The following is a 27,536-nucleotide window of genomic DNA, read 5'->3' on the forward strand; positions in this document are numbered from 1 at the left end:
TAAAACTTTTGAATTTTTAACGAAATTTCGCAATTTTTCAATATTTTTAATATGTTTTTGGAGAATGAATTTATTTAATGAATTAATTTTTTGATTTTATGAAAAGTAATTTAAAATTTGTCTAAATAATTACTAAAAAAAATCAAAAATTAATGAAAAAATATTGTTCTATTAACTTCAAAATTGATGTTCCATTCATTATTAGCATTTTTTAAATTTGTCACGGATTTTTTTTCCATAAGAATTATCTACATTACGGTATCTTTTATTTTTATAACAAGTTGACGAGTTTCATTTTCATTTCACTGAAATTAATTTCAAAATTTATTAATTTAAATAATGAACATTTTTTAATAAATCTCTAATTAAATAAATTTTAAGTTTGAACCCTTTAGCTAAACTAAAATAAATTTATATGACAGTTCGAATCATATTTTTCTTTTCAAAATTATTAAAATCTATACTTAATATTCACAAAAAAATCAGAAATAGAAAAAACTCAATGATAAATATTCAAAAAGTCGTAACAAACAAACTTTTTTTTATATCTCAAGGCCATTTCAACAACTTCATAATGATTTCATGAGAATCTTATTCAAATTTATCATTTTCATCCGTAATCTAAATAAAGAAAAATTGGAAAAACCAACAAAATTTCATCAAACTCATAAATTCACTCCCATGAAAGCCGAAACGTACCCATCGTAAAAATTAATATTTCATTTAAATCACTGTCCGAACAACAATTTACTATTATAACATTATTATCATAATTACGTTCATCCAATTAACCTCAATAATAACTTTATACTCTTGACATCCACAAACAAACTATGTAACCTGCAGTGTATACTCTTTCTCCCTGATCCCGATATGATACCGCAAAATTTTATTATTGCTTCTGACAGATTTACTGTCGTTGTTTGTTATTATTTCAACTCTCTGACATGCGAAAAAAACGAAGACGAAGACAAAGAGAGCCAAATCAAAATTGACATTTTTTTGAAATTTATTTATTTATTGAACTTTTTTTTTGCATGTCTTTCGTTTTATGTTCCCGCGACAAATCAAATGATAATTTGGCGGCATGACAGACACGAAAGAACGGACAATACAGATTTTGTTGCGTGCAGCTTATCAGTTCAGATTTCCATTCGTCGTTCATGTACAAGATTTCACTGGAAAATTATTTCTCTCTCTCAATTTTCTCTCTCGCGCAGTAAAGTTTTCCAAAACCCGGTTTCGTGTACATTGAAGAAACATTCCAACAGGTTCTCTCACCGAATGTTACTTCCTTCGTAGTCGCCAATTGGTCTACGAGGCATGTAACGTGAGTTACCGAAAAGCTTGCACGAACGGAGGAAAATGTTATCACATTCAGGATATGGACTATTCAAAGTACACTTTAGTGTTAGTCAGTCGGGAGCTTTGGCACGTAAATGTCTTGAAGAAAAAATAATAAAAATAAAAATCTAGACGAAAAATCCGTGCGAAAAAAAATTTTTTCATTTATTTTTTTATTGGCAGTAGCCAAATAAAAAAAATTAATAAAAAAAATGTGAAGAAAAATAAAAAAAAACTTGAAAAAAAAAAATTATAAATCGATTCGAAAATGCGGAATAACCGACATCAGCGCTATAAATTGACCAATTAATTTACAAAATTAGGGCAATATCGCAAATAAAATACCGCAAAAATTTCTGACGCGAGAGAAAATTAAAAGCCGAGCATAATTTGCCACAACAAAATATGTGCATATGAAATTTTAGTGATAATGTTAGAAAATTAATTTTTAATTATTGTATCGGTGTGAGTTAGGGTAAATTGATGATTTAATAAAATATCAATAAAATTATCATATATAAAAAAATGTATACGTAATAAAATAAAATTAAATAAATAAAAAAAACAAATAAATAAAAATCACTCAATTTATCTTGGAAGAGAATGAAAAAGCAAAATGATGTTAAATGAAATGTAAAAAAAATAAATAATACAGTAAATAAATAAAATATTATCCTGTATATTTAAAAAAATAAATAACCAACTCACACACAAAATTTATGCACCTAACAATTCATGAAGCAGCTGCTGTTCCGATAAATATGGATTATAACAGTGTAGATCTACAACTACAGAATTATTATGACAGCACGGTGAGTTGTTTTTTTTTTACTTTATTCTAGCCTCGAGTGATAAATCGTTTAATTTTTATAAGTAATCGAATTTTTTTTTTCTAAGAAAAACCCGTTAACTCGAAATGCTTAAAGACAGTAAAGAAGATAGATATTTTTTAATTTTATCAAAAAAAAAAAGTGTTACAAGGCTCTGGGGTACAGTTTCTCACCCCATTTTCATTGTAGGTCCAATTTTTTTTTTTGTAAGTCATGCAACAATCCCTTTTTTGTTGCCTCGTCGTTAGTACATGAGTAAAAAAAAATAACTTTAACAAAGCAACAACAACAACAACAACATGTTTGACTAAAAACATTCCTTTTTAATTCTGTAACATTTTATTTTATTTTTTTAAACGGTTTTTTGTTGTGTTTGGGCACAATGTACAAGACTTTATCATAAAAGAGGGGTAAAAAAATAATAATAAATAAATGTGGGACGAACGACTATCCAGACGTGTCAAAAGGGTTAAATTGTTGTTTTATTTTTCAGTAAATGATGTTTTTTTGTTAGTTTTTTTTTGACGGGAATTAAGTTGTGTGTGTTTTTTATTTTTTGTAAATTCATAAAAAAGAGACACGTGAAAGTTATAATTTTCATACCTTTTTGACGTTTATCTTGGATAAATAAGTTTTTGTCGTTAAAAAGGGATTTTGGGGTTTTTGGATTGATTGAAGCTCGAATATTTTTTTTTCAGAAATATTAAATTTACCCAAAATTTTATTAAAGAATTTTTTTCATAAAAATTAAAATTTTTTATTTTGTTAAATAAATTAATTAAATCTAATTAAATTAAATTAATTTATTTAAAAAATAAAATTTAAAAAAAATAAAAGTTTTTTGAAGTTTTATTGAAAGTTTTTAATTTAAATACTTTATTTTATTTTTTTTAATAAATTCACAATTATCTTTAAAAAATATTTGAATTTATTTTTTTCCTTCAATTTTTTTTCAAATTTTTTTTAAATCAGTTAAAAAAAGATATTTTGAAAATTTTTATTAAATTCTGAAAAATTACATAAAATCAATTAAATTTATTTAAAAATTAATTAAATTTATTTATTTATTAATATTTATTAAATTTAATTAATTTAAATTTATTGAACATAAAAAAAATAATTTTTTACCACGTATTGGTCAAAATTAATTAAAATAAAAAATTCAAAAAATTATTTTAATAATTTTTTTTTAAAATAAATGAAACAGTTCAACAAAAATATTTTAAATTTGTTTCATTTAATTAAAAAAACGAATTTTTTATGGATTTTTTTTTTAATTATTACTTTAAATTTTTTTTAAAAAATTATTGAAATAAAAAAAAATTAAATTAAAATAAAAAATATTAAAAATTTTTAAAAATTTTACGATGTAAAAATAATTTAAATTTAAAAAAAAAATTAGGTACAAAAAAAAATTGTCAAAATATTCAAATTTTTAAAGCAAATATACACTTTTAAACCTTACAAATATCATGAAATTTTTATTTTCGACCAAAAACGTGTAAAAAAATTCAAATCATAACAATTAAGTAATCACAACCTAATTCACAAATCATACACTAACAAGAGAGCCAAATATCCATCGATTAACTGTCATGACGACGCATTTTCGCAACAATTTCATCATATTCCTCGCTCCTTGATAATTTTTTTGTTGTTTTGTTTTTTTCGTCATATTATGTTGTGTGGCATTTGGCGCGCGTGTTGCGTTTATTTATTAAATAAAAGTCTCAACAAAAAAGATTAACATTAAAATATGAGCCAAAAACTTTGTCTTTTGCTGTCTTCTTGTCGCTTATTTTTTTATTTTATTATGATAGTGCCCGCTTTTATTTATTTATAAACACATAATTTTCCTTAATTCGTTCTTCTTAAGTTTTTATTCTTTTGAAAAAAAAAAAAAAAAAATAAAAAAAAAATTCACAACTTTTCACCTTTTCTAAATATAGAAACCGCCCACAATTAAAAAGTTGTACGAGTAGAAATAAATCTGCGATGAAAAGTTTTCCTTCTTTTTTTTTCTTCCACACTTGAAGTAATTTCTTTCAATCCTTTGTCAATACAGCACAAAACTTCATGTGTGTTAATTTTTCGTGCAAAAGGATTTTCCTTCATTTCGTTCCCGAAGTAAGTGACAAGTGCACACTAAAACATTAATAACGGTAGACTGATAAGACAAATACTTTTTCAAAGAAGTTTTTTTTTTGACGCGCTTAAATTTCCTGCAGGCAACTTGACAAAAACTTGAAGAACACGAAGAATAAGGGAAAAAAGCGGATAAGATGAAGAACATCAGACAACTCTCGTGTTCGAAGAAAAAAAAATAACAAAAATAAAATAAAAGAAAACAAAACTTTAAAAATTTTCTTGCATTATTTTCTCTCGAGAAATCTCTCGTGCACTCTGCTTTTCTTTCTTTTTTTATTTTTTTTTCGTTTGTTTGTTTATTTACGTAGAGAAATCCAACAAGACACTTATTTATTGAATTTTCTTGCTTTCATGAGAGCCTCGATTGCTATTGTAACGTTGTTTACTGTGCCATGCAACTACTCGAGTTGCCTCTAAAAATCCATACATTTTTATTATTTATGATTTTATTAAAAATTCCTCAAAAAAATTCCAAACAATCAATGTAAATTCTTTAAAATTTTCCTTAAAAAACGGAAAAAGTATTTTTTTCACACGTTTCTCTTTTTTGTAAAAAAAAATTAATCGACAACACACGAAACGAAAATTTCATGTTGAAAAAGTTTGCGGTGAATCCCACAAAGTTGTCCCAAATGTCCCGAAAAGAAAAAGTTTCCTTAACTCAGTCATGCAAAACGACCGAACGACAAATTTCAGAGGTTTTTCTTTAATTTGTTTACCGGGACGTGTCAATCCCTCGCATTTTACACATTCATTGAATTAAATTGACCAAAATTATATCTTTCGTGTCTTTTTTGCAGGTTAAATTAAATTAACAGAGAAAAAACTGTTTTAATGTTGATAATTAAATAAATTAAGAAGAGGATTTTTTGTCATTTTTAGGCACGGGTTTCGTGTTTACATGACTATTTTTAGCAAAGAATTTTTTTTTTAATTTTAATTTGTTGATGAAAAAATTTTTTTAGGCTGTTTTCGGTATTAGAAGCTGAAATTAATTTAGAAAAAAATATTTAAAAAAAATAAATTACTTTTAAATAAAAATTAAATAATTTTTTGAATTAAATAACTTTTAAAAATAAATAAAAAAAAATAATAATAAATTTTTTATTTAATTATATTAAATAAATAATTAAAATAAAATTTAAAAAATTTAAAAAAAAATAATTAAATTTAAATTAATTTTTATTTTTCAATATTTTTAATTATTCATTTCAAATTAATTATTTTTTAATTTTATTTTTTATTATTTAAAACTCTTTAATTTTTCTAATTTTTTTTTTGTCAATTAATTGATTAAAAATTAAATAAAAAAATTAATTATATATTTTAATTGTTAATTTTTTTTTAGATTAAAAGCTCAATTTTTAAGTCAAATAGCTTTGATTTTTGACTTTTTGACTTTTGATCAATGTCGGTATATTTGCCTCTTTGCCACAAAACAAGAAGATTATTCTTTGACAATGGCACTTAAATTTATGATGATATCCATTCCTCCTTTTGTCTTCTTCCTTTAACAACGTATCATCAATAAAATAGCTAAATTTGTCAAATGAGGATTTATGGAGACAGTCGTCTACGGGCAATTAAGCAAGTCTTGTCGATTTGTTCTGTCAAAGGCAAATTTGTTCGTAATAATGTTCGGGGTAATATGATTGATTGGAGATAGAAATAAAATATCTTCGAGGATAGCAAGAAGATGTCATCAAGTGGTTTTTGGTCGACAGCAGACATATTGGCGTCATAACACGTTTTAGTTGTCGCTATATGTCGTGTATCTCTTGCGGCTAGATGTGTTTGGTAATGACATTTCTCTCAGCAGATGAAGATGATAGCGTTGAGGTAATTCCCTTTTGTCATGATATGTTATAAAAATCCATTTGTCGCAACTTGAAATATCTGCGAGAGACAAACAAAACATAAAAATTTGATTAAATATCAAACAACAAAAAGATTGTACATTGGGAAACATTTTAAATGTGCATTGGGGCAAAATTTAATAATGTGCATTGAAATAAAAAAAATTTAAATGTGCATGAGGGCAAAGTCTTAGAATGTGCATTGGGATGAAAATTATCCCCAATGTACATTCTGAAACTTTGTCCCAATGCACATTTTGAAATTTTGTCCCAATGTTCATTTTGAAATTTTGTCCCAATGCACATTTTGAAATTTTATCCCAATGCAAATTTTAAAAATAGTCCCAATGTACAATTTTTTTTTGAAGCTTATCAAATTTTCTTCTTTCGTTTGCTCCTCGCAGATATTTTAACTTGCAAAAATTGGATTTTTCATAATGTATCTTTTACAATATGCCATGCCATTAGTTTCCATAGTTGATATCTGTGTGACAACCGCAGGTCGTATGACAAAGAAAAGACACGGAATACGTGACGATGAGTAGATTACGGGATGAAATTTTGTGCCGAGAAATTGGCGTGTTGAATTACTTCCAAATCAGTTCAAGGCTACTTTGCACTCCTTTTCTCAATCATCATCGTTAAAACATGCTAATTTTGTGGCAGTTCGTGCCTTTTCTTGAAAGATAAGCAAAATGCACGCCCATAATCTATCGCATTGTGCAAATCCTTTTACGTGTCGATAAGTTTAATCATTCATGACAACGATGCCTCGGGCATGTCGAGCTTCCTTTCATCTTCACGAGGCGTGACACACATGAATATTTAATAATGTCTGAAAATCCGGTTCATCACCTCGATTTGATGGTCAAAATCAAAGCGAACCCTTTTTTTGGTTTTCCAATTTGCGGGTTTCTGGTTGACACACAACAAAGCGACCGAAATTCAAACAAGGGTTAAACTTTCTACTCTTTTTTTATGAAGGATATCTCTACTCAGCTCAGTTCACACAATGTGACCGAGAAAGGGAAATTTATCATTTTCATGTCTGTGTTTGTTTGCATCATCATCTTTATGGGGGAGGAAGGTAAATAAACGTGCTTAATTAAATGTAATTTAGTTCTTATTTAATTATTATTATTATTGTCGTTTTTGTTTGTTCTTTTGACGCAAATAAGAAAGGCAAGTGGTAACAAGTCAATTTTTTAATGAAATATTTTGGCTTTTTAATTTTTTTTAAATGAATTATTAAAGTTACTTTTTTAAATAAATATTTAAATAAATAAAAATATTTAAAATAAAAATTTATTTAAAAAAAAATATTTTAAAATCAATATTTTTAATTTTTTTTACTTTTATGCTCAGTATTTTTTTTATTTTGAAAATTTTTAAATTATTTTAAATTTTATAATTTTTTAATTTCCTGATTTTTTTTTATTTGTATAAAATTTATAATTTTTTATTTTTTACATTTTTAATTTTATTTATTTTTTAATTTTTAATATATTTTTTTTTTATTTTTATAAGTTTTAATTTTTTTTAAATATTATATTTTTTATTTTCATTAAATTTATTTTTTTAATTTTTTCTGTATTAATTGCTTTTACCTTTTTCAAATCTTCAAAGAAAGTACCAGGCACCTTCATTAAAAATTAATGAAAATCTAATTTCCCTACTTGGAAATGTTTTTCATCATGTGCAAAATAATTAACGGGTTTACCGAAAACATGGCGTTAACATTAACATAAGAGCTAACATAATATATTTGGTTTCATCTCACCGAAAATTTATTTATTTATTGTCGGTTTCTGAAACACACGCGCGATATTAACATTATCATGTGAACATGAAATCCATAATAAAATAATAATTATTATAATTAAATTGGGTTTAATTCGCGTAAAATTCATTTTCGAGTTGAGTAAAAAAAAAATTTCAAAGGATAAAAAATGCGATTTTATAATTTTTTTGCAAGAACTTTTTCAAAAAATTGAATTAAAAAAATATATTGAAAAGTTTCTCGAGATAAAACCACAATACAATGTGCTCAAGCAAGAACATTTAATGAGCAAAAACAACAAGAGCAGCTAATAATAAACAAATAACACTGAACCGAACAAGAAGACCGCCCAAAAAAAAAGAATGTTTTCGTAGTAAACAAAAACAACATCGACACTAATTATGAATAATGAATGCGTGTGTGTGTTTTGCCGCTAATTTTCGTGTTGTTGCTCCTGATATAATAAAGTAACGAACGCGTAAATAAATAAAATAAAAATAAATCTGCTGATAGGGAAAATTACTCACAATCTTCTTCTTCAAGTATTATTAACGATGATTGCGTGAACACATTTCGTGTCACGTATAGCTTTCGTTCCGGAATGAATTCGTATTTGATTATTATTACTTGCTTATCTCTCTCTCTAAAATACTTAATTCCCCAAATTGCTCATTAAAAGTTTTTAAATCCATGGAAGCTAATTAAAAAGTTTTTTTTTTCTTTTTTTGGGAAAAATTTTTCACATGTCCAGCGAGTTTTTTTTTCTGTGCGCGCCATAATGAGGAGATTTGCGTCAAATCCTCTTCTTTATCTGTCACTTTAAAAGCAACAAGAGAAACAACATTTCATTTGCAAACGGCACAAGTTTAGCAATTAATTAAAAAATGCGCAAAACTAAATTAAAAAATGTTGACATGTGTACGTTGGAAAAAAAATTGTTATCATATCAACTTATTTAATTTAACAACTTTCACATGTCACGGCAGATAATGTGTGTTGTGAAAATAAATGCATTTTTTCCAACATTTTTTGCATATAGAAATTTTTATGCAGAAAAAAATATTGTATTTTCACATTTTTAAAGAAACTCGTCACGTACAGCACGAGATGAGATCAAATAAAAATAAATCATTGAAGAGAATTCCTCGAGTCATCAAAAAAAAACATCCTTGACGAAAGTCGGAAAAAACAATTATCTGTGATAATGTCATTAAGCATTTCAAAAAAAAAAAATGAGAAACTTTTTTTCGTATAAATCAAAAATGTTGAGCAGTGTCGTCGTGTGATTTTTATTTTAAAGAGGGGCATAAATTTTTAAAGTCTAAAACTATGTCTAAGTTATTCATTGATTAAATTAATGTTTAACTAAACTTTGTTTGCATAATTATAGCAAAAAATCATGGAAATGCATAAAGTTTAAAAAAATAAGTTTTAACTAATTGAGTATTTGAAATATTTAAAACTAATGGGTGACTTAACATGAAGTGCACAGAATTTTTTTGTCAATACGATCTGTAATGTAATTTGTTAATATTTTTTAACATAAAATGTCTTAAGGTTTCAGGTTTTAAGGTGAGGCTCTTTATTAGTTGTATAGTTTGCATCAATCGTGAATTACTCTTTAGTCGATTCAAATTACTTGCGCTGATGAGTTCTCCAAATATGTTCGTCTCTAATTCTATTAGTCACATAAATAATGTTCCATAATTGTAAACATTCGAATAAGTGTTGTATTTCTGAATTTCCTCATTATGACTCTCGGTTTTTAAATTAAGACATTCTTCTTTTCGTTGTCCTCTCGGATGATTCAAATGTATCTTTTGCCCTTCCAAGCTCGATTCCAAGGTTAATATTCTCAATGCATCTGTCTTCATTCCAAGGTAAAAAAAATATTGATTAATAGGACAATTGCATCTCAAAAATAATCTTCATTTTGCTAAATGAGTTTGGAAGATGTTAAATATTAAAAAAACATTAATTTGATTCCATAGATCAGTAATTAAACAATTTAAAGGACATTTTTCATCCTTCTTTGTTTACAAATAACTTCAAAAATAATATTCATGATAATTTGAAACTAAATGATCTTCTTTCATGAGGTTTGTGATAAAATTTAAACATTAAAATTGTCACCAATTTGATTCCATTTTTCAGTGAAAGTCAAACCACATTAAATAAGATGATAACATTTTCACCCATCCCAACATTTATCAGACACGTTTCTTACTGACACGACGACATAAAGTTTAAAACTCGCCACTGATGACATAAAGTTGCTTTAACGACGACATAACCCACGCCTCCCCTTTGCATATTTTTGCCTCTACGCCACTGTCCTATAATAAATACAAAAAAATAATATAAAATGGAAAAAAATACACAAAGCAGAGGAAAATTAGATTAGACATGAAGATAAACGTTGTGCGACTATATAAAATGCGAATTTGTATAAAAAGAGAGAATTTGCTAAAACGGGATTTGTTTCCTTAATTTGACATAATTCATTTTTTTTTTTGCTTCTTCATGTTATTTTATCTGATTATCACTTTTTTGTGTGCATAATCTGAAACATGAAGAAGGTTCATAAAAATGTTAACAACTTCTTTTCATTTTTACTTGTCTTGTAGGAGAAACTCACATGAGGCTCAGATTTCAATTTCTCAGAGAGATTTTTCGATGATAAAAAACACATGTTTCACTTTAAGTTATTCGTAATTGCTTTGTCTTTATACATTTTGTAGTAAAAATGTAAAAAGAAGGATTTTCTCCTTTATTTCAATTTTATCTCATGAGAGTTTATTCAAATGTTGTTAATGTTCTTATACTTACGTGAATGCATGTTTGTAATCTTATCGTTTCCATTCCAACGTTGGCACGAAATAAATTGCGCGGGAAAATATCGCACGAGTAACTCGATTTGCATGATTTGGTAGCGCGCGTGTATTAATAATCCTCGAAATTAATTGAATATTTGTCCAATTTTCTCCGAGTTTCTCTCTCGTGGGCCAGAATGTAATTTGCGCCAAATTAATTGTCAATCACTGCTGCTGTGCCGTGTCGAGTCGAGTCAAGTCAAATCAAGGCGCTATTAATAACTCGTTGTCGGTGTGTATATTGATTGGATGTCCTTCGGCTTCTTGTTGTGCGATATTTGCCGCATCGTTACTCCGTTCGAGTGTCTGTTTTCGTTTCCTTTTTCGCCAAAGCCGGTACGTTTTTTGCCTTCTCGTTCGTGAAACCGCCAATAATGTTCAATGTCAGAAACGAGAAAATGAAGGAACGTGGTTTGCTTCGAAGGAAAAAAAATCAATGTTAATCTAAATAAAAGCTTAATAACAACTCGCAGTTATTGTTGTCGTTAATAATTTATAGGATTTTGTCAAAGACGAGACGACAGCGTGATCATAAAAAAAAACAACTAAAGGCGGATTATCGACTCAAGGCGGAAAAGCAGTTTTTCTGTGTCTTTGAACTTTTCGCGATAAAAAAAAAAGCGCACATGCCAAACCCAATTAGATTCGCAGCTTGAAACGCACGAACAAACTGAAAACAAATTTATTTTTATGTGATTTTTTGTGCCTTCCAGACTTTTTTTTTCATTTATGTGTGATGAATTCACACTTTTTTTTTCGCGGCAATTCAATTTTCAAATCCACAATCACACATTTCACCTGTTTGCAAATCCATATAAATTCACGCAATGCCGCAACTTAACACCTGACTCCGACAGCGGTGAATTTACCTGACCATACGCAAAAAAAAAACAACACAGAATTCGTGCATCAGCAACCATTCCACTTAAAATAAAAATAATAGATTTTTTTTTGTTCATTCCCGCGTTTGCAGTAAATAAAATTGAGCGAGCGAGCGCGAGAGAAAGAGCAAAAAAAAACAATTTTATTTTATTTATGGATGAGAATTCTTGTTGGTTTTTTTTTTTCGCTGTTTTTCTGCGGGGGGCTCTGATGATGTCAATATATTCAGCAATAATGTACGAGTTGTAAAAATGGGTATGAAAAAATTTTATGAATGAAGGATTAGCTCTAGCGCGTTTTGAATAATCAAGCAAGTTAAAAATTAAAATAATTTTTTAATAAAATAAAATAATTAATAAAATATTAGAAATTATTTTAATTTTCTCCTTTTTCTTAAAAAGAAATAAATGAAAAATAAAAAAAAAATATTAAAAAAAAAATAATCAAAAATAAAATAAAATAATTTAAAAATAAAATAAATAAATAAAAATTAATTTTAAAAAATTAATTAAAATAAAAAATTAAATTAAAATTAAAATTAAATTAATTAATGAATAAATTTTTAAAAAATTATTTAAAATTAAATTAAACTAAATAATTTTAAAAAAAATAAATAAATAAATTTTAAAAAAATGATTAAATAAAAAATTAAATAAAAAAATATAAAATAAATTAATAAATAAATTTAAAAAAAAATTAATTAAATTTAAATATTTAAAAAATTTAAAAAATAATAAAAAAATAATTTCTTAAAAAAAATTAATAGCTAATATTTTTTTGTAAATATTGCTAAATTTTCGGAAAAAAATTTCTTTTGATTAAAAATTCTCATTAAAAATTTTAAAATTTTTTCTCCTTTTTAGTGCGTTTTTTTAAAATGTTTTATTTTTAGTGTTTTTTAACACTTTTTTTTTCATCTATTTTTTAAATATTTTTTTAATAAATTTTTTTTTAATATTTTTTTTTTTAAATTTTTTTTAATTTTTTTTTATTTTAAATATTTTTTTAATAAATTTTTTTTTAATATTTTTTTTTTTTAAATTTTTTTTAATTTTTTTTTATATATATTTTTTTAATATTTTTTTTTTTAAATTTTTTTTAATTTTTTTTTATTTTAAATATTTTTTTAATAAATTTTTTTTTAATATTTTTTTTTTAAATTTTTTTTAATTTTTTTTTATATATATTTTTTTTTATTTTTGAAAATTTTTTCCGCTTAAAATTTTAAAATTTTTTCTAATTTTTTCAAAATTAATTAATTATTTATTTATTTTTTTTGTAATTTTTTAAAAATTTTTTAATTGTCGATTTGAATTTTAATGATGATTTTTTTCAAAAATTTTATCTTAGGAAAATAAAAGATTTTATTAAATTCATTTTCCTTTGGATTTTCCAAAATATTTTACGAATTTTATCCATTTTTTTTTGATTTTTTTTCTTTCTAAATCTTAATTTTTTTCTTTTTGATTATTTTTTTTTTTTTTTGAAATTTTTATGAATTTTTTTTTTTGAAATTACCCAAATTTTCCACTCAGACCGAACATAATCTCCAATTAATATAAAATTTTCCTCCAAAATGCACTTGAAACCCCGCTAAAAGTCACCATGCGAACGTGCTATGAACTTGAACGTCCTCGCAGTTAAAGGGGAGGCCAATAAATTACATTTGTAGGCACTTTCATACACAAACACGGAAAAAAAAGTCATTTTATTTGCATTTTGTTGTTCACTGCTGCTGCTGTTGTTGTTGTTTTGTTGCTCATTCGACCAGTTTCAGTGCACATGGCATGCCATTGGTAATTGTAATAACAATAACCGACACACACACAATAACAATGAAAATATAAAATAATTTAAGGCCAAACCACATTCAAACTGCAATAAATAAATTATGTGAAAATGTGTTTGCCTCGCATGGCCCGAGAGTCGGGGCAAATGTAAAAATTTGTTCTGTAGAATGACTTTTTACACCACATAACTTGTTTCATTATTATTGTACCAAGTCGCTCTATTTCTGCGAGCGAAACGAAAAAAAAAACTCATGTGCACATTTTGATTGCAATAAATTTTAATTCACGTGTTTTTTCGTGTTATTTCCGTTTTTTTTTCGTCTCTCTGTAATACATCCTAATCCTGTTGCATCGTGCACCTGTTTGCATTTTCATGACAACTATTAACATTAAATGTTCCGTGAACAAGAACGGAAAAATTGTTTGAGGTGCGTGTCGCTTTTGCTTTTTTCCATCGATTTTTGTGCCGAACATAAAATAGAAAAATATAATGAAATCAGGACTGATAAAAAAAATAATAAATAGTAAAGATCCTTGACAGCATTATTAACATTCATTAATGTTAATTACTTTTTTGTTGCGGGAAAAATCAATAAAAATTGTCATGCAGAGCCGAGAAAACGTTTTTGAAGTCAAAAAATTTATTGACTTTTTTTTAAGGTTGAGAATAAGTCGAAAGAAAAAATTTTTGAGAAAATTTTAATTTTTTTTGAGAACTTAAGCTTAAGAAAATAAACTTAAGTCGACTTAAAAGCTTAAGTTCTCAAAAAAAAAATTAAAATTTTCTCAAAAATTCATATTTTTTTTTATCAAAATTTATTCGAAAAACCAACAATTAATTGACTTAAGATTTTTAAGTAAAAGAAAATTTTAACTATTTGACTTAAGAATCTTAGGTCAAAAAAAAATTAAATTTTAAAATTTTTTAAATTAATTAAAACTTGAACTCAAATTTGAAAGTCTTACAAAACTTAATAAATTATTTTTTTTTACGTAAGAGGCTTAAGTCAATTCATTTTTTGCTTTTCGACCAAATTTTAGCAAAAACATAATCTTTTTGTGAAAATTTATATCTTTGAAAAAATTTGAGCTCTTAAGTCGACTTAAAAACTATCATTTTTGACTTAAAAATTAAAACTTAAATTTAAGTTCAATAATAAATTTTTTGACTTAAAGAAACTTAAGTCAATTTATTTTTGTTTTTCGATAAAATTTTGGAAAAATATAATTTTTTTAAAAAATCGTAAATTATAATTTTTTTCATTTTTGACTTAAAATTACATAAATTAATGTCAACGTAGCTTAAGTCAAAATTTTTAAATAAAATCTCTTAAGTCATTTAAGTCACGTTTTGCGGCCCTGTCATTCCATCAGCAATTTTGAAACGACATGAAATCCACACAGAAACACTTTAATTAACCAAAGTAATTCATCCCTTTTTTACATTTTTCATCAAATGTTCCATTAGAACGCGTCGTGCATGTCTTCTGTCAAGTCATGTATGCAAAAAATTATGAAATATGTGAAATTTTTCATTTAACATTGCGGCACGATGCCACTTCATGTGTGCCGTAATAAAAAGATGAATAAGTCATTGAGGTATTTTTCGACTGTGTTTTGTATGAAAAGAGTTGTTTTCTGCCTGTTTTGATGTTTTTACATGCCATTTCATCTCATTTTAACTGACTTTCACCTGGATCAAAGGAGAAATCGTATTATTTTAGCTGTCATTTTCATGTAAAGTCATGAATTTGATGAAAATTTTACGTTCTTTTGGTGAGTTGTTCAGCTTTTAGAGGTTAGTTGAAAGAGGAAGTTTTTGTTTGTTGTGGGTTTTGAATTGAAAAACTTTGGGAAATGAAGGCGTTTTCTTTCAATTAGAGGCGGATTTTGATAGATGACAGTTTGAAAGTTTCTTGTGAAACAAATTTTAGTTGGTTTTGACAAAAAAAAATAAATTTTCTAAAATTTTGAATATTAACCACGTGACCTGAAAATTTACTATGTAATATTTTTTACAATAGAAATTCTAAATTTTCACTAAAAATAATTTTTTGCATAAATTTAATCGCAAATTTAAATTTTTTGGCAAAATTCACATTTTAAACTTTCTATTTAGCGAACTTTTTTAAAAATTTAACCACGTGACCTCATAAAATACTTTTTAAAGCTATTTTAAAACTTTTTTCAAGCTAAAATTTAATTTTTTGCACAATTTTAGTTCATTTCTCGAGCAATTGACCGTTTACTAAGCCAGACAACCAAAATAATTAACTTTTTCTCTTCTAAACCGCCTTTGTAATTATGATATTTTAACTTTGCTCAAACAACAATATTTACGAATTTCGGGCATCGTTGTTGATAAATAAACATCGCATCGTCTGAAAGCAACGAAAAAAAAAGTTTTCTCTCCTCTCGTGTACCGTTCAACTTTAATTTTCATGAGAATGATGATGATGATAAAAACAACCTGCACTGAATAACGTCAGAATAACATTGTTGTGTTCTGCAGGTGATTGTTGATGTTTTAATGCCCGTACATTGCAAAAGCCATATTTTGCTTCGTGCTGTTCGTACACGTTACCTGGCTTGTTTCATTTTATTATGTATTTTCGAAAAAACATTTTCTAAGTAGACCACAAACAAATACCATTTTACCTTACATAATAATAAATGGAAAAAAAGGAGAATGAATGAACGACGAGGCGATGGTAGACACGCGTATTTTTAGCGCATTGACATTTCCGGCAAAATAAAAATTGATATCGAGGATGGTTTTGTGTCTTTTTGAGTAACCACGTGGTTAAATAGATCACTTTGTTTAAAAATATCTTAAACAAAATGATCTTTATAAACCACGTGACCTATCTACCAAATTTTTAGATAGATCATTTGGTTAAAGTAGATCACGTGATTTAAAAAAATCTCATAAACCACGTGATCTATTCTAACCACGTGATCTATTCTAACCTCGTGATCTTTTTTATCCTTGCTGTCTGTTTTAACCACGTGATCTATTAAAATCACATGATCTCTTAACCACGTGACCTATCTAACGAATTTTTTAGAAAGATCAAATGGTTAAGAGATCATGAATTTAAAAATTGATAACGTGATCTCGTGATCTAAACAGATCTCATAACCACGTGATTAATTTTAAATTCATGAAAAAAAATATTCAGGTTCATAAAAATTAAAATGCGCTTCTATTCATCATCTCAACAACTCAAAAATTTGTTTCTCATTGTCAGCAGCACTTTTTTATCGTTGATGTAGGTTGGAAAATGCGTACTTTCCGCACACGAGTAAGTACCAACACCTAAAATAGGATGAAAAACGGAAAATATTTTAGAGGTCTTAAAAAAAATCTGAATTTATGCGAGTTTTAACGAGAAGATGATTAATGAAGCCATTGCGCCAAAACACCGCATACAAACATCAACAATTTCATTTTACTGACATTCATTTTCAGATTTTATTATCATTTTATGTGCGATGATGAAGCAAATAATGAAGAATGATTACGATGATAATTCATACAGTCTCTCCATCCATCCATCCTTTGCCAAGTTACTGTTTGGGAAATATTAAATTAAATTAGCTTTCAATGAAAGTGCATTTGTCTCTCAGATGTCGCCGCCGCCGCACTAACAAAGTCGTCGTAGTCGGCATCATCATCATTACCAACGAAAAAAAAATAAATTATCATAATAATGTCTCTCGTTCTCACATTTTTGTGTCAAATCAACTGTGAGAATTCAATAGACGACAGCTTGTCATTTTTCCCATTGTTTCGTAGAATGGACATTTTCACCTGATATCTTCTTATTTTTTTCAATGTCATTGTCGCTAATGATGAGAGTAATTTTATATTTCAGTTTGATGGTTTTATCTGCAAGTAAGTTGTCAATGTTGTCATCAGAGCGTGAAAAATGTGTCGAAAGTTAAAATCGAATTTTTTGAGAAAAATAAGGCGGATGCAATGAGGAAAAATTTTTCAGTTTTTAAAATATTTTTCAAAAATTTTTAATTTTTTAAATAAAATAAAATTTAGGTATTTATTATATTTTTATTAAGTTTAATTTTAAATATTTTTAAAATAATTTTTAAAATTCAATTTTATTTTTTTAAATCATTTTATTATTTTTTTAGACAAAAATAAATTTATAATTAAAAAAAAATAAAAATTGAATTTTAAAATTTATTAAAATATTTTAAAAATTAAATTGAATAAAAAATTTATAATAAAATTTTATTTTTTTCAATTAAAATTTTAATTTTTTTTTTTTTTTTCAATTTTTTCAAAGATTTTTTAAAAAAAAAATTATTTTTTTGTACATATTTTTTTTTAAATAAAAATTAATAATAAATAAAAAATCAAAAAAAAATTTAATAAATTTCAATTAATTTTTATAGAAAATTTAAAGTCACTTTTGAAATTCAATTTTTAATCTGTTTTTTTAATAAATAAAATAAAGATTTAATTTTAAAAGTTATTAAAATATTTATAGGAAAATTAATTTGGATATTTATTTAAAAATTATAATTAAATTTTATTTAACATAATTTTAAAAAATTAATAAAATACTGTAAATTTTATTTTTTTTAATAAAAATATAAATTTATTTTTTGACAAATTTTTTTAATAATATTTAAATTTTTTTTTTAATTTTAAATAAATTTTAGACAAATATTTCAAAAAAAAATTGAAAAAATTTTTTTTATTAAAATTAATGAAAACTTTAAACATTGAAACAACCTAATATCTTTAACTAGTTCCAAAACAACTGTCACGTTAAATATTTACACTTTTTGCATGTCGTTCTTCAAAATTTCTTCTACTACAACACACAAGAGTCCCATATCATACAAAAAACACACGTTAAAGGGTAAAGTTTTTGCCAACAAAATTTAATATGCATTATACATAAATGGACTTGACTAAGTTAATAAATTACGTTAAATGGGGGCTATTAAGTTAGAAGAAAACGACACACAATTTGTCTCCATAGTTTTAAGCTAACACACAAAACTTATTGTTGACACAAAAATATGGAAGAAAAAGTCAAATATCATCGATCAAAATCCCGTTAAAAGAGAATTACGAAAAACTTTCTTGTCAAAAATGATGAGCTGTAACAAGATTTTTATGACACTTGGCACATTTTACGAAGAAAGAAAAAAATCCAGTGTAATGTTGGAAATTTATTTTTAGGCATGAGCTAAGAAGATGGAGAAAAATGGAGATGGAGTGAAAGAATCTTCTTGAAAGAGACATAAATTGAAAATATGGAAATCTTCATTTATTTATTATATTATTATTATGATTATGCGACGTAGAAAAGGAGGATAAACGTGGGAAAAATATGGTTATGACACATTTTGAGAGTGTTAATCGGTGATAAAGATGACGAGGCAAGATTTAAAGAAAACCTGAAGCTCTTTTCTGTGACGTAATTTCAATTGCAATTTTAGTCTTGAATTTTTATGAAAATAAATAATGGCTTTCAATAAAAATTTGAAATTTTGACAGCTGTCAATTCAAAAAATTGTCACTTAATTTAAAAATGGATTTTAGTCTACAAAAATCAAATTGAGAAATTATTTTCTTTATTTTTTTTCTCCGAAGGCTCCAAAAAAATCTTAAGAAATTGATCCAAAAATCAAATTTTTCATATAAAAGCGCCATCTATGATTGTCGATAAAAAGCTCAAAAACTAAATTTTTCAATATTTTTCCATTTAATGTAAAAAATTTAAAAAATTTAAAAAAATTAAGTTATTTTAATTATTATAATTTTTTTTGAATTAAAAATTAACAGTAATTTGAAAAAAATAATAATAAAAAAAATATTTCAAGTTAAAAAAGATTTTTTTTTTTGATAATTTTGCCCATTTAATTTAATTTAAAAAAAATAAATTAAAAATTATTTGAAAAAGAATAAAATTAATAAATTTAACTTGAAAAAAAATATTATTAATTAAAAAAAACCTTAAAATAAAATTAATTTGAAAACAAAAAATTAAATAATTAGTTTGAAAATAAAGAAAAAATAATAAATTAAAAATTATTTGAAAACGAAAAATTAAATAATTTAATTTGAAAAATAAACAAATTTTAATAAAAAATAAAATTTAATTTAAAGAATTTATTCAAAAAAAAATCCATTTATTTTTGTATTAAGATCACGTCTTCATTCAAAGAGTTTTTTTTCCTTATAATCAAGGTTGCAAAACCCACATCCCTCATCTTAAAGTAAAATAAAGTTAATAAGATCCATAAAAAACGCAATATTACTTATGAACCTACTTAAAACTCACAAAGAGTTAAGAAAAAAAGTAACCTCGTTCTCATTCAATTTTTTTCTCCGAAACTCTTGTCTGCGACTTTTTTACTATGAAAAACCATATTCTACTAAATTCTTTATCAGCTCCTTAAAAATATCCCTTTCAATACATTTCTTCCACACATTCCTTTATTGAATGTTTCTTTTACAAAAAAAAAATGAAGACAGTCCCATTACCGAAATCCATAACGAAAGAATGACCTGTTTCAAATCTCTTTCAAATACAAATACGCAATTTAAGTCTATTTAAGGCATCTATTCAAATCGCATTATATCCGAGCCATTCAGTACGAATGTCACCTAAAAATCTACTTTTAACAACATGAAAGGATAATTTTTACTTCTATAGCTGGCAAACCTTCCTTTTTCCGTTTTTTTTTTGTCGTAAATTTACTTGCTTATTCATAAATGAAAATGAACAGTAAATTATTGCCTTATTTTGTAATTCCTTACCTGCTTCCGATGGCAAAGTAGACGACGTACGACGGAACATCAAAAGAATCAAAACCTATTTTTAGGAGTGAATATTAAAAAACCGGAGAGAAAGAAATAAATTTAGCAATATGTTCGGGTTTTCAATTACCATAATGGGTTGGTTGCTTTTCTTCAAAAATGAGAAAAATTGTAAAAAAAATTATTCTCCCTTTTTTGCTGTGAACCGGGTTTTTATTACCCCGTCTGAGGTACTGAAGAAGTTGTTTTTCAAAAAGTAAACTAATAAATTACACATTATGCCATGATATTATTATTTTGAATCTCCGCTCCTTTCTCTCTCTTCCCGCAACCAAATTTATCTAAACCCATTGAAAATGTTTATTATTTCAAAGTATTTTAAATTAGAAGGGAATTTAATTTCCTGTAGTGTCTCGTAAATAATTTTTGTGCACCTTTCAAAAGTAACTTTCCCCCTCATTCATTCATTTATTCACGCAGGAAGAAACTTAGCAGCCAAGGAGTGACTTAAAATGATATATGACTTGATGATGTTGATGTGTGGAGACGACTGGTACTTTATTTCACGCTACGCCATGCAACAAAGGTGTAATAAGTGAACATTTTAACAACGATACGAAAAAAGGAAGTGGAAAAGCATGAAATATTTCGCATTCTATTTAGCTGCTTAACTTTCCATGCATCAAAAATTGTGATTATTTGCTGTCTTGGTATGGCGCGCGAGGCAAAAATGTGGGTCGTCGTGCGTCGTTCGTCGGAAATAACGATTTCTTTACTTTACTGCCATATATGCCATACTTATAAAAACACTTGCCTTGTTGCTTCATCCATTATACATATCGCAACAATTGTTGTAATAATAATTACCATTATATGGCACATGCAGGCATTGTGGATGAAAAAGGATTGAAGTTGAGACCCCAAAAGATGAATTTGAGGTCTCAAGAGTAAAATTGAAGACCTCTAGATAGTTTTTTAACCTTCAAGAGAAAAGTTTTAGAACTCAAGAGAAAGTTTTGAGACCTCAAGAGAGAATTTTTAACCTTCAAGAGAAAAGTTTTAGAACTCAAGAGAAAATTTTGAAGAGAAAAGTTTTAAGACCTCAAGAGAAAATTTTGAGACCTCAAGAGAGAATTTTTAACCTTCAAGAGAAAAGTTTTAAGACCTCAAGAGAGAATTTTTAACCTTCAAGAGAAAAGTTTTAAGACCTCAAGAGAGAATTTTTAACCTTCAAGAGGAAAGTTTGAGAACTCAATAGAAAGTTTTCAGACCTCAAGAGAGAATTTTTAACCTTCAAGAGAAATTTTAAGACCTCAAGAGAGAATTTTTAACCTTCAAGAGAAAAGTTTTAGAACTCAAGAGAAAGTTTTAAGACCTCAAGAGAGAATTTTTAACCTTCAAGAGAAAAGTTTTAGAACTCAAGAGAAAATTTTGAGACCTCAAGAGAGAATTTTTAACCTTCAAGAGAAAAGTTTTAGAACTCAAGAGAAAGTTTTAAGACCTCAAGAGAGAATTTTTAACCTTCAAGAGAAAATTTTAAGACCTCAAGAGAGAATTTTTAACCTTCAAGAGAAAAGTCTTAAGACCTCAAGAGAAAATTTTTAACCTTCAAGAGAAAAGTTTTAGAACTCAAGAGAAAGTTTTGAGACCTCAAGAGAGAATTTTTGGCCTTCAACAGAAAAGTTTAAAAACTCAAGAGAAAGTTACAAGAGAATATTTTGATAAGTCAAGAATTAAATTTTAAAACTTAAAAGATTATTTTGAGACTCTAAGTTTGAGAATTCAGGAGATAAATAAACCCTTTTCAAAATTTCTAATTTTACCTCTTTCGAAATCCATCAGGTTCAGACACAACAATAGCTCGTGCCTTTAAACATGCAAAAGGAAGGAAAATTTAACATTTGCGTGTCTCTCATAATTTACCACCTTTTTTTGAAAAATTTTCTTACAAAGCAAAACTCCGAATGGAAGGGGGTTTAATGAACTTTTAGTCATTCATCTGGCCTAGACTACTGTTCCGCGACGATTACGAAAGAAGGAACATTGTATGATAAATGGTCTTCCCTTCCTCCTCTGTCTTGTGTCTTACCGAACGTCGCGTCGACATCGTCGAAAACTATTACTGCTGTGCCAGCTGCTGCCACCGTCTTCGTCTCCGAAGGCAAAGCAGATACGACAACCGGGTAATGAAGCGATGGCGTGTAATAAAATGGCTGTACAAACTCTGAATAAAGATAATATTTTTCTTCAGTCAAGTGAGAATAAGCATTAAAAGCAAAGTTGATGCCAAAATATGATTTTCATCGTGACTGGATTAGCAACAGGTTTTAATGCAGCAAAAAAAACTTTTGCGGCTCAACAACTTTTTAAGAGAGTACGGGGAGAGAGAAAGTAAGAGTGATGATCTATTATCATTATCGTCATCATCAACATCATCTACATGTAAAATGTATCTTCAACCAGAACACATGAAAAATGTGCGTAAATTAATGACGTGGATAAGAAAAATATTTTGTTTTTTCAGTTATCTAATCGCACATAAATCATCGTGTTTTGTCAAGATTTGCACGTAATTCTGGCATCTCTCCGAGGCATTCAGCGGAACATTGAATAAAAGTCACAAATGGAAAGTAATTGGTATAAAGTGGTTCTTTTATGTGATTACAAATTAACTTGAAGGAAGAGAGAGAGATATAGAGTTATGTAAGATGAACGAGTGAGGTTGCGGGTTCATGGAAAGTTAGCTGCTGTGAATTTTTATGAAGCATTCATGATGCTTCGTGAGATGAAAATTTGATTTATTTTGGGGTCATGGTCGTTCATTGTACTATTTAATCCTCGATTTATTCAGATTTTTTGCCATTTTTATATAGAAAAAAAAATTGTTTGGAGAGTTCAAAGAATTAAAAAAAAAATTTTGGCCATAGATGGCGTTGAAAAAATTTATTTTAAAATTTTTGTAAGTAATATTTAAAAAAAAAAATCTTTTGGATTTTAAAATTTATTCTTTAAAATTATAGAAAAAAATTAATAAATTTAATAGAATAAATTTAAAAAAAATTAATGATAGATGGCGCTTTAAGTTAAACATGTTAAAAATAATTTTATTTTTGAAATTTTGAATAATTTTTTGTGGTTCAAAATAGATATTTAATTAAATTTAAACATATAAAAATTAAATTTAAAGATTTTAAAGAAAAAAAAAATTCAAAGTTTAAATTTTTTGACACAAGATGGCGTTGAATAATTTTCATATAATATTTCAGGATCACTTCACTTTACTTTTTTCAGTTTTTAAGATAAATTTTAATTAAAGCTACAATTTAAACTAAATTTTCAGGTTCATTCGAATTTTTAAAATATTCAAAAAATATTAGACAATAGATGGCGCTTTTATAATAAATTTCTTGCTCGATTCAAAAATTATTTATAAAGCTTTTAAAAAGACTTTTAATTAAATTTTCAATTGAAAAAAGATTTTCATGCCTCTATAAAAGATTTTAGAGCAAAATTTAAAATCTTTGCCAATAGATGGCGCTTTAATAAATTTTTTGTTCGATTTAAAAATTATAAATAAAGCTTCTCAAACCTTTTTAAAAGACTTTTAATTAAATTTTTTCTTGAAAACGAATTTTTATTCCTCTAAAGAAGATTTTAAAGCAAAATTTAAAATTTTTGCCAATAGATGGCGTTGACAAAAATAACAAAAAATTCTCTTATGTTAAAAATTTAAATTTTTTTAAAAGGATTTTTGTGTAAAAATAACAATGTAAACTCAATCTTATAACCTTTCAAAAGCAACTTTTACCGCAAAACTCAATTTTTTATCCATAAATCTGTAAAAACCACAAATAAAAAGAGAAAATTCAATAAAATACCAGTCGTTTCCTCATCATCTGAAAAAAAAACTCACACGTCCATCAAACCAAAGCAATCAAATCACCTTCAACCGCACGGATCAAAAGAAATTGAATTGAATGACAGATAACGATCAAAAGCTCCCCCTTACAATAAAAGTGAATGCCCAACCTTTCTTTGTCTCTCCTTAAGTTCTACCTTTAGCAAAAAAAAACCGGAGGAATTGTTAAATGTTTATTTTATTCTTTATTGCATTACCCACGTCATTTTGGTGGATTTCAGTCAGGACAGGGATTTCCATTATATTATACTGCAAAAACAACATCAACCTTAATACTATTAAAGACGAAAAAAAAATTCTACTTGGATCAAGAATTCTCGCATTGCTGAGCACACATGATAAATGTTTGTGTATTTCTTTTGTGTCTTGTTGTTGTGTTTTTTTGAGAGATGACCTGTAATTTTTATCTTCATTACTCCGGGCTTTGTTTCACTCGCCCATTTGTCTTACTTAGATCGAGAGCGTGTGACAGAACGGAGTAAATCTTTATAGAAAAAACGACATTAATGCGCGATTTTGAGATGTTTTTTTAAAGAAAAATCGTGCGACGAAGGAATTTTTCCATTATACGGAGGAAAAGTATGAGAAACGAAAGTTATTTAACAACATAACAAGCTTAAATAATAGAATTTTGTTACTTTTCTCTCCCATAGGAATTTAACGTGGCGTATTTCAGCGAACGGCAAACAGAGAAAAGCCAGATAATATTATATTTCCCTTTGTATTTCCTCGCTTTTATTTTGTTTCTCTCTCTTTTTGTTTTTTTTATCAAAAAGGGAAAGATAATGAGAATTTTGTTGGTAAAGGGAATGAAAAATGATATTATTACGCAAAAATTTGTCATTTTTGATGGAATTTCTGTCATCTCGTTCACACATGTGCCAGAAATTTACCATCAAAAGACCGAAAAATAAACCAAAGTTCATTGTTAACGAAGATAATTGCGAAAAAATTTGATAAAAACCCAAAAAAGTTCAAAGACAAACACAAAAAAAGAAGTCTCATTATGTTATCAAACCTCAATATACACACAGACATTTATCTCGGGAACGACAAAAAATTTGTAACAACTTTGTCCTTAATTTTATCAATTTGTCGCGTGTTTTTTGCGCCTTTTCTCGTTACGACTTCGTACAAAACGTTCGGCATGTTAACAACTCCTTATTGAGGGTCTTCCCTTTTCATAACAAAAACTAAGCAAAAAGTGTCATGTAAATTGTGTTTCTTCTGAGGGTGGGAAAAGTGCCAAGAAAAATGTCTCGTTTTGTGATTTGAATAGTGAGCGCATTTTGTTTTGTATATGAAAACGATTAAAATCTATTTATAGATAATTTTGACGGTACAACGTATGTACGTATGTTACATGAAGCGTATACGTTAAGTATGTCAGTATGCATGAAGGCAGATACGGGGTCCTATAGTATAATGGCCAGTACATTGGACTTTGAATCCAAAAATCCCAGTTCGATCCTGGGTAGGACCTGCAAATAATTTTTTTTTTTTAAATTTTATTTATATTTTTTTTTTTTCAATAAAAAAATTAATTTTAATTAATATATTAATTAATATATTTTTTAACATTATTAATTTTTAAGAAAAAAATTTAAATTAATTAACAAAAATATAAATATAACTTAAGATTTTTATTTATTTTTTATGAAATCTTTTAATTTTTTTTAAATATTTTATGAATATTTTTTATTTTTTTTTTATTTAATTTTTTTTTTTATTAAAAAATATTTTTTTTTCTACTTTTTTATTAATTTTTAAAATTTTACAAAATTAATTTTAATTTAATTTAATTTAAATTTTAATTAATTAATTTATTTTTTTTTAAATAAAAAATGAACTTTAATAGATTTTTTTAATTAATTTTAATGTTTTTAATAATTTTAAAAAATTTTTCAAATTTTAAAAAAAAAATTTTAAAAAAATATCAAAATTTTTACAAAAAAAAATAATTTTTGTCATTTTATTTTTAATATTAAAATTTTTTACTTAAACTGATTATAAAACACTTTTTCTGTGATTATAAAACAAAAGAAAATTGAAAAAAAAGTTTTTTAATTTTTTTGTAAAAATTAATTTTTATAATTCTGAAGCTCGATCAACGAAAATTGTTGAAAATCACTTAATAATTTTTGTACGCCAATTTTTTTTAAATTCAAATCACAGACCGACATTTTATCACACGATTTTATCTTACGAAATGCAATAAAAATCCCATTATAAAAACAAACGAGACAACATCTTTCCTATCAAAGTACTTTTCGTACAACTACAAAAAAAGTTCAAACAACAAGAAACTAGTTACAAACAAAAAAAAATACAACTTTTATCATGTTGTCAGTGAAGAAACACCCGAACTAGACTATTATATGGATTGTTGCTGGTTTCTTCTTCATTGTCGTCTGAGAAATTTTTCTCGGCAGAAAAAACGACAAAAACCCAATGTGCATGTTTTTCTTGCGGTATGTCGAACGGAAAAATGGATGAAAAATAAATGAGATTCCAGCAATGTTTGTTTTTTGTGTTTGTTCCATGCCGCGATGGAGAATTTTGGGACAGGAACTAAATTTTGTTGATTTTTTGGTCCTTTATTTTCGCTAAACTATCTGCGATAAAGCAACAAAAATAAATCAACTAAAAAGTTTGTGATAACGAAAATTGATGATGACGAAATTTGCTACAGCTTTTTTTCATGCAAAAGGGTCACAAAATGTTCCCTCGTCAGATACACAAGGCACGTGCCGCCGTCACAACAATAAACAAAGATAAATTGTTTAAAAAAAATATTTTAGAAATATGCTTTTGTCCCAATGCACAATATTAAATTTTGTCCCAATGCATAATTTGAAATTTTGTCCCTATAAAAAATTTTAAAAATTGCCCCAATGAACAAAATAAAAAGTTTTCCCAATGAACAATCTGAAAAGTTAGCCCTATGTACATTCTTAAATTTTGTCCCAATGCACAATTTGAAACTTTTCCCAAATGAAAATTCTAAAGAGTTGCCCCAATGAACAATTTAAAGAATTGACCCAATGAACAATCTAAAAATTGTCCCAATGCATATTTTAAAATTTAAGCCCAATGCAAATTTTGAAATATTAGCCCAATGCACAATCTAAAAGTACAAAATTACAGAAAAATTTAAAATTTCAATAAAAAGCATCTAAAAATTGAGTGTCAAATGTTTGGTATCCCTTTTTCACTTTCGCATGCCTGCCTTCCAGCTCACTGTCAATTGTTGATCCGCACACAAAAATAAATGGACGATGTGTTGTTGTGATTTTTAAACCATCCAGCATGCTG

At 26.3% G+C, this 27,536-nt stretch overlaps 1 protein-coding gene and 1 non-coding gene across 2 annotated transcripts in view; both read left to right on the plus strand.

Annotated features, from left to right (window-relative positions):
- Positions 1 to 2,105: 2,105 nt before the first annotated feature.
- LOC134835162 (dopamine receptor 1) overlaps positions 2,106 to 27,536 on the plus strand; it is a 67,671-nt gene continuing 42,240 nt past the window's right edge. Inside the window, exon 1 of the mRNA XM_063850032.1 lies at positions 2,106 to 2,156. Within this exon, the coding sequence (XP_063706102.1) occupies positions 2,106 to 2,156 (51 nt within the window). The remainder of the gene's footprint in view (positions 2,157 to 27,536) is intronic.
- Positions 25,633 to 25,704, plus strand: Trnaq-uug (transfer RNA glutamine (anticodon UUG)). The gene has a single exon. It is a non-coding gene; the product is annotated as a tRNA-Gln (tRNA).

The sequence above is a fragment of the Culicoides brevitarsis genome, chromosome 3, assembly GCF_036172545.1.
Source record: "Culicoides brevitarsis isolate CSIRO-B50_1 chromosome 3, AGI_CSIRO_Cbre_v1, whole genome shotgun sequence".
Taxonomy (NCBI): Eukaryota; Metazoa; Arthropoda; class Insecta; order Diptera; family Ceratopogonidae; genus Culicoides; species Culicoides brevitarsis.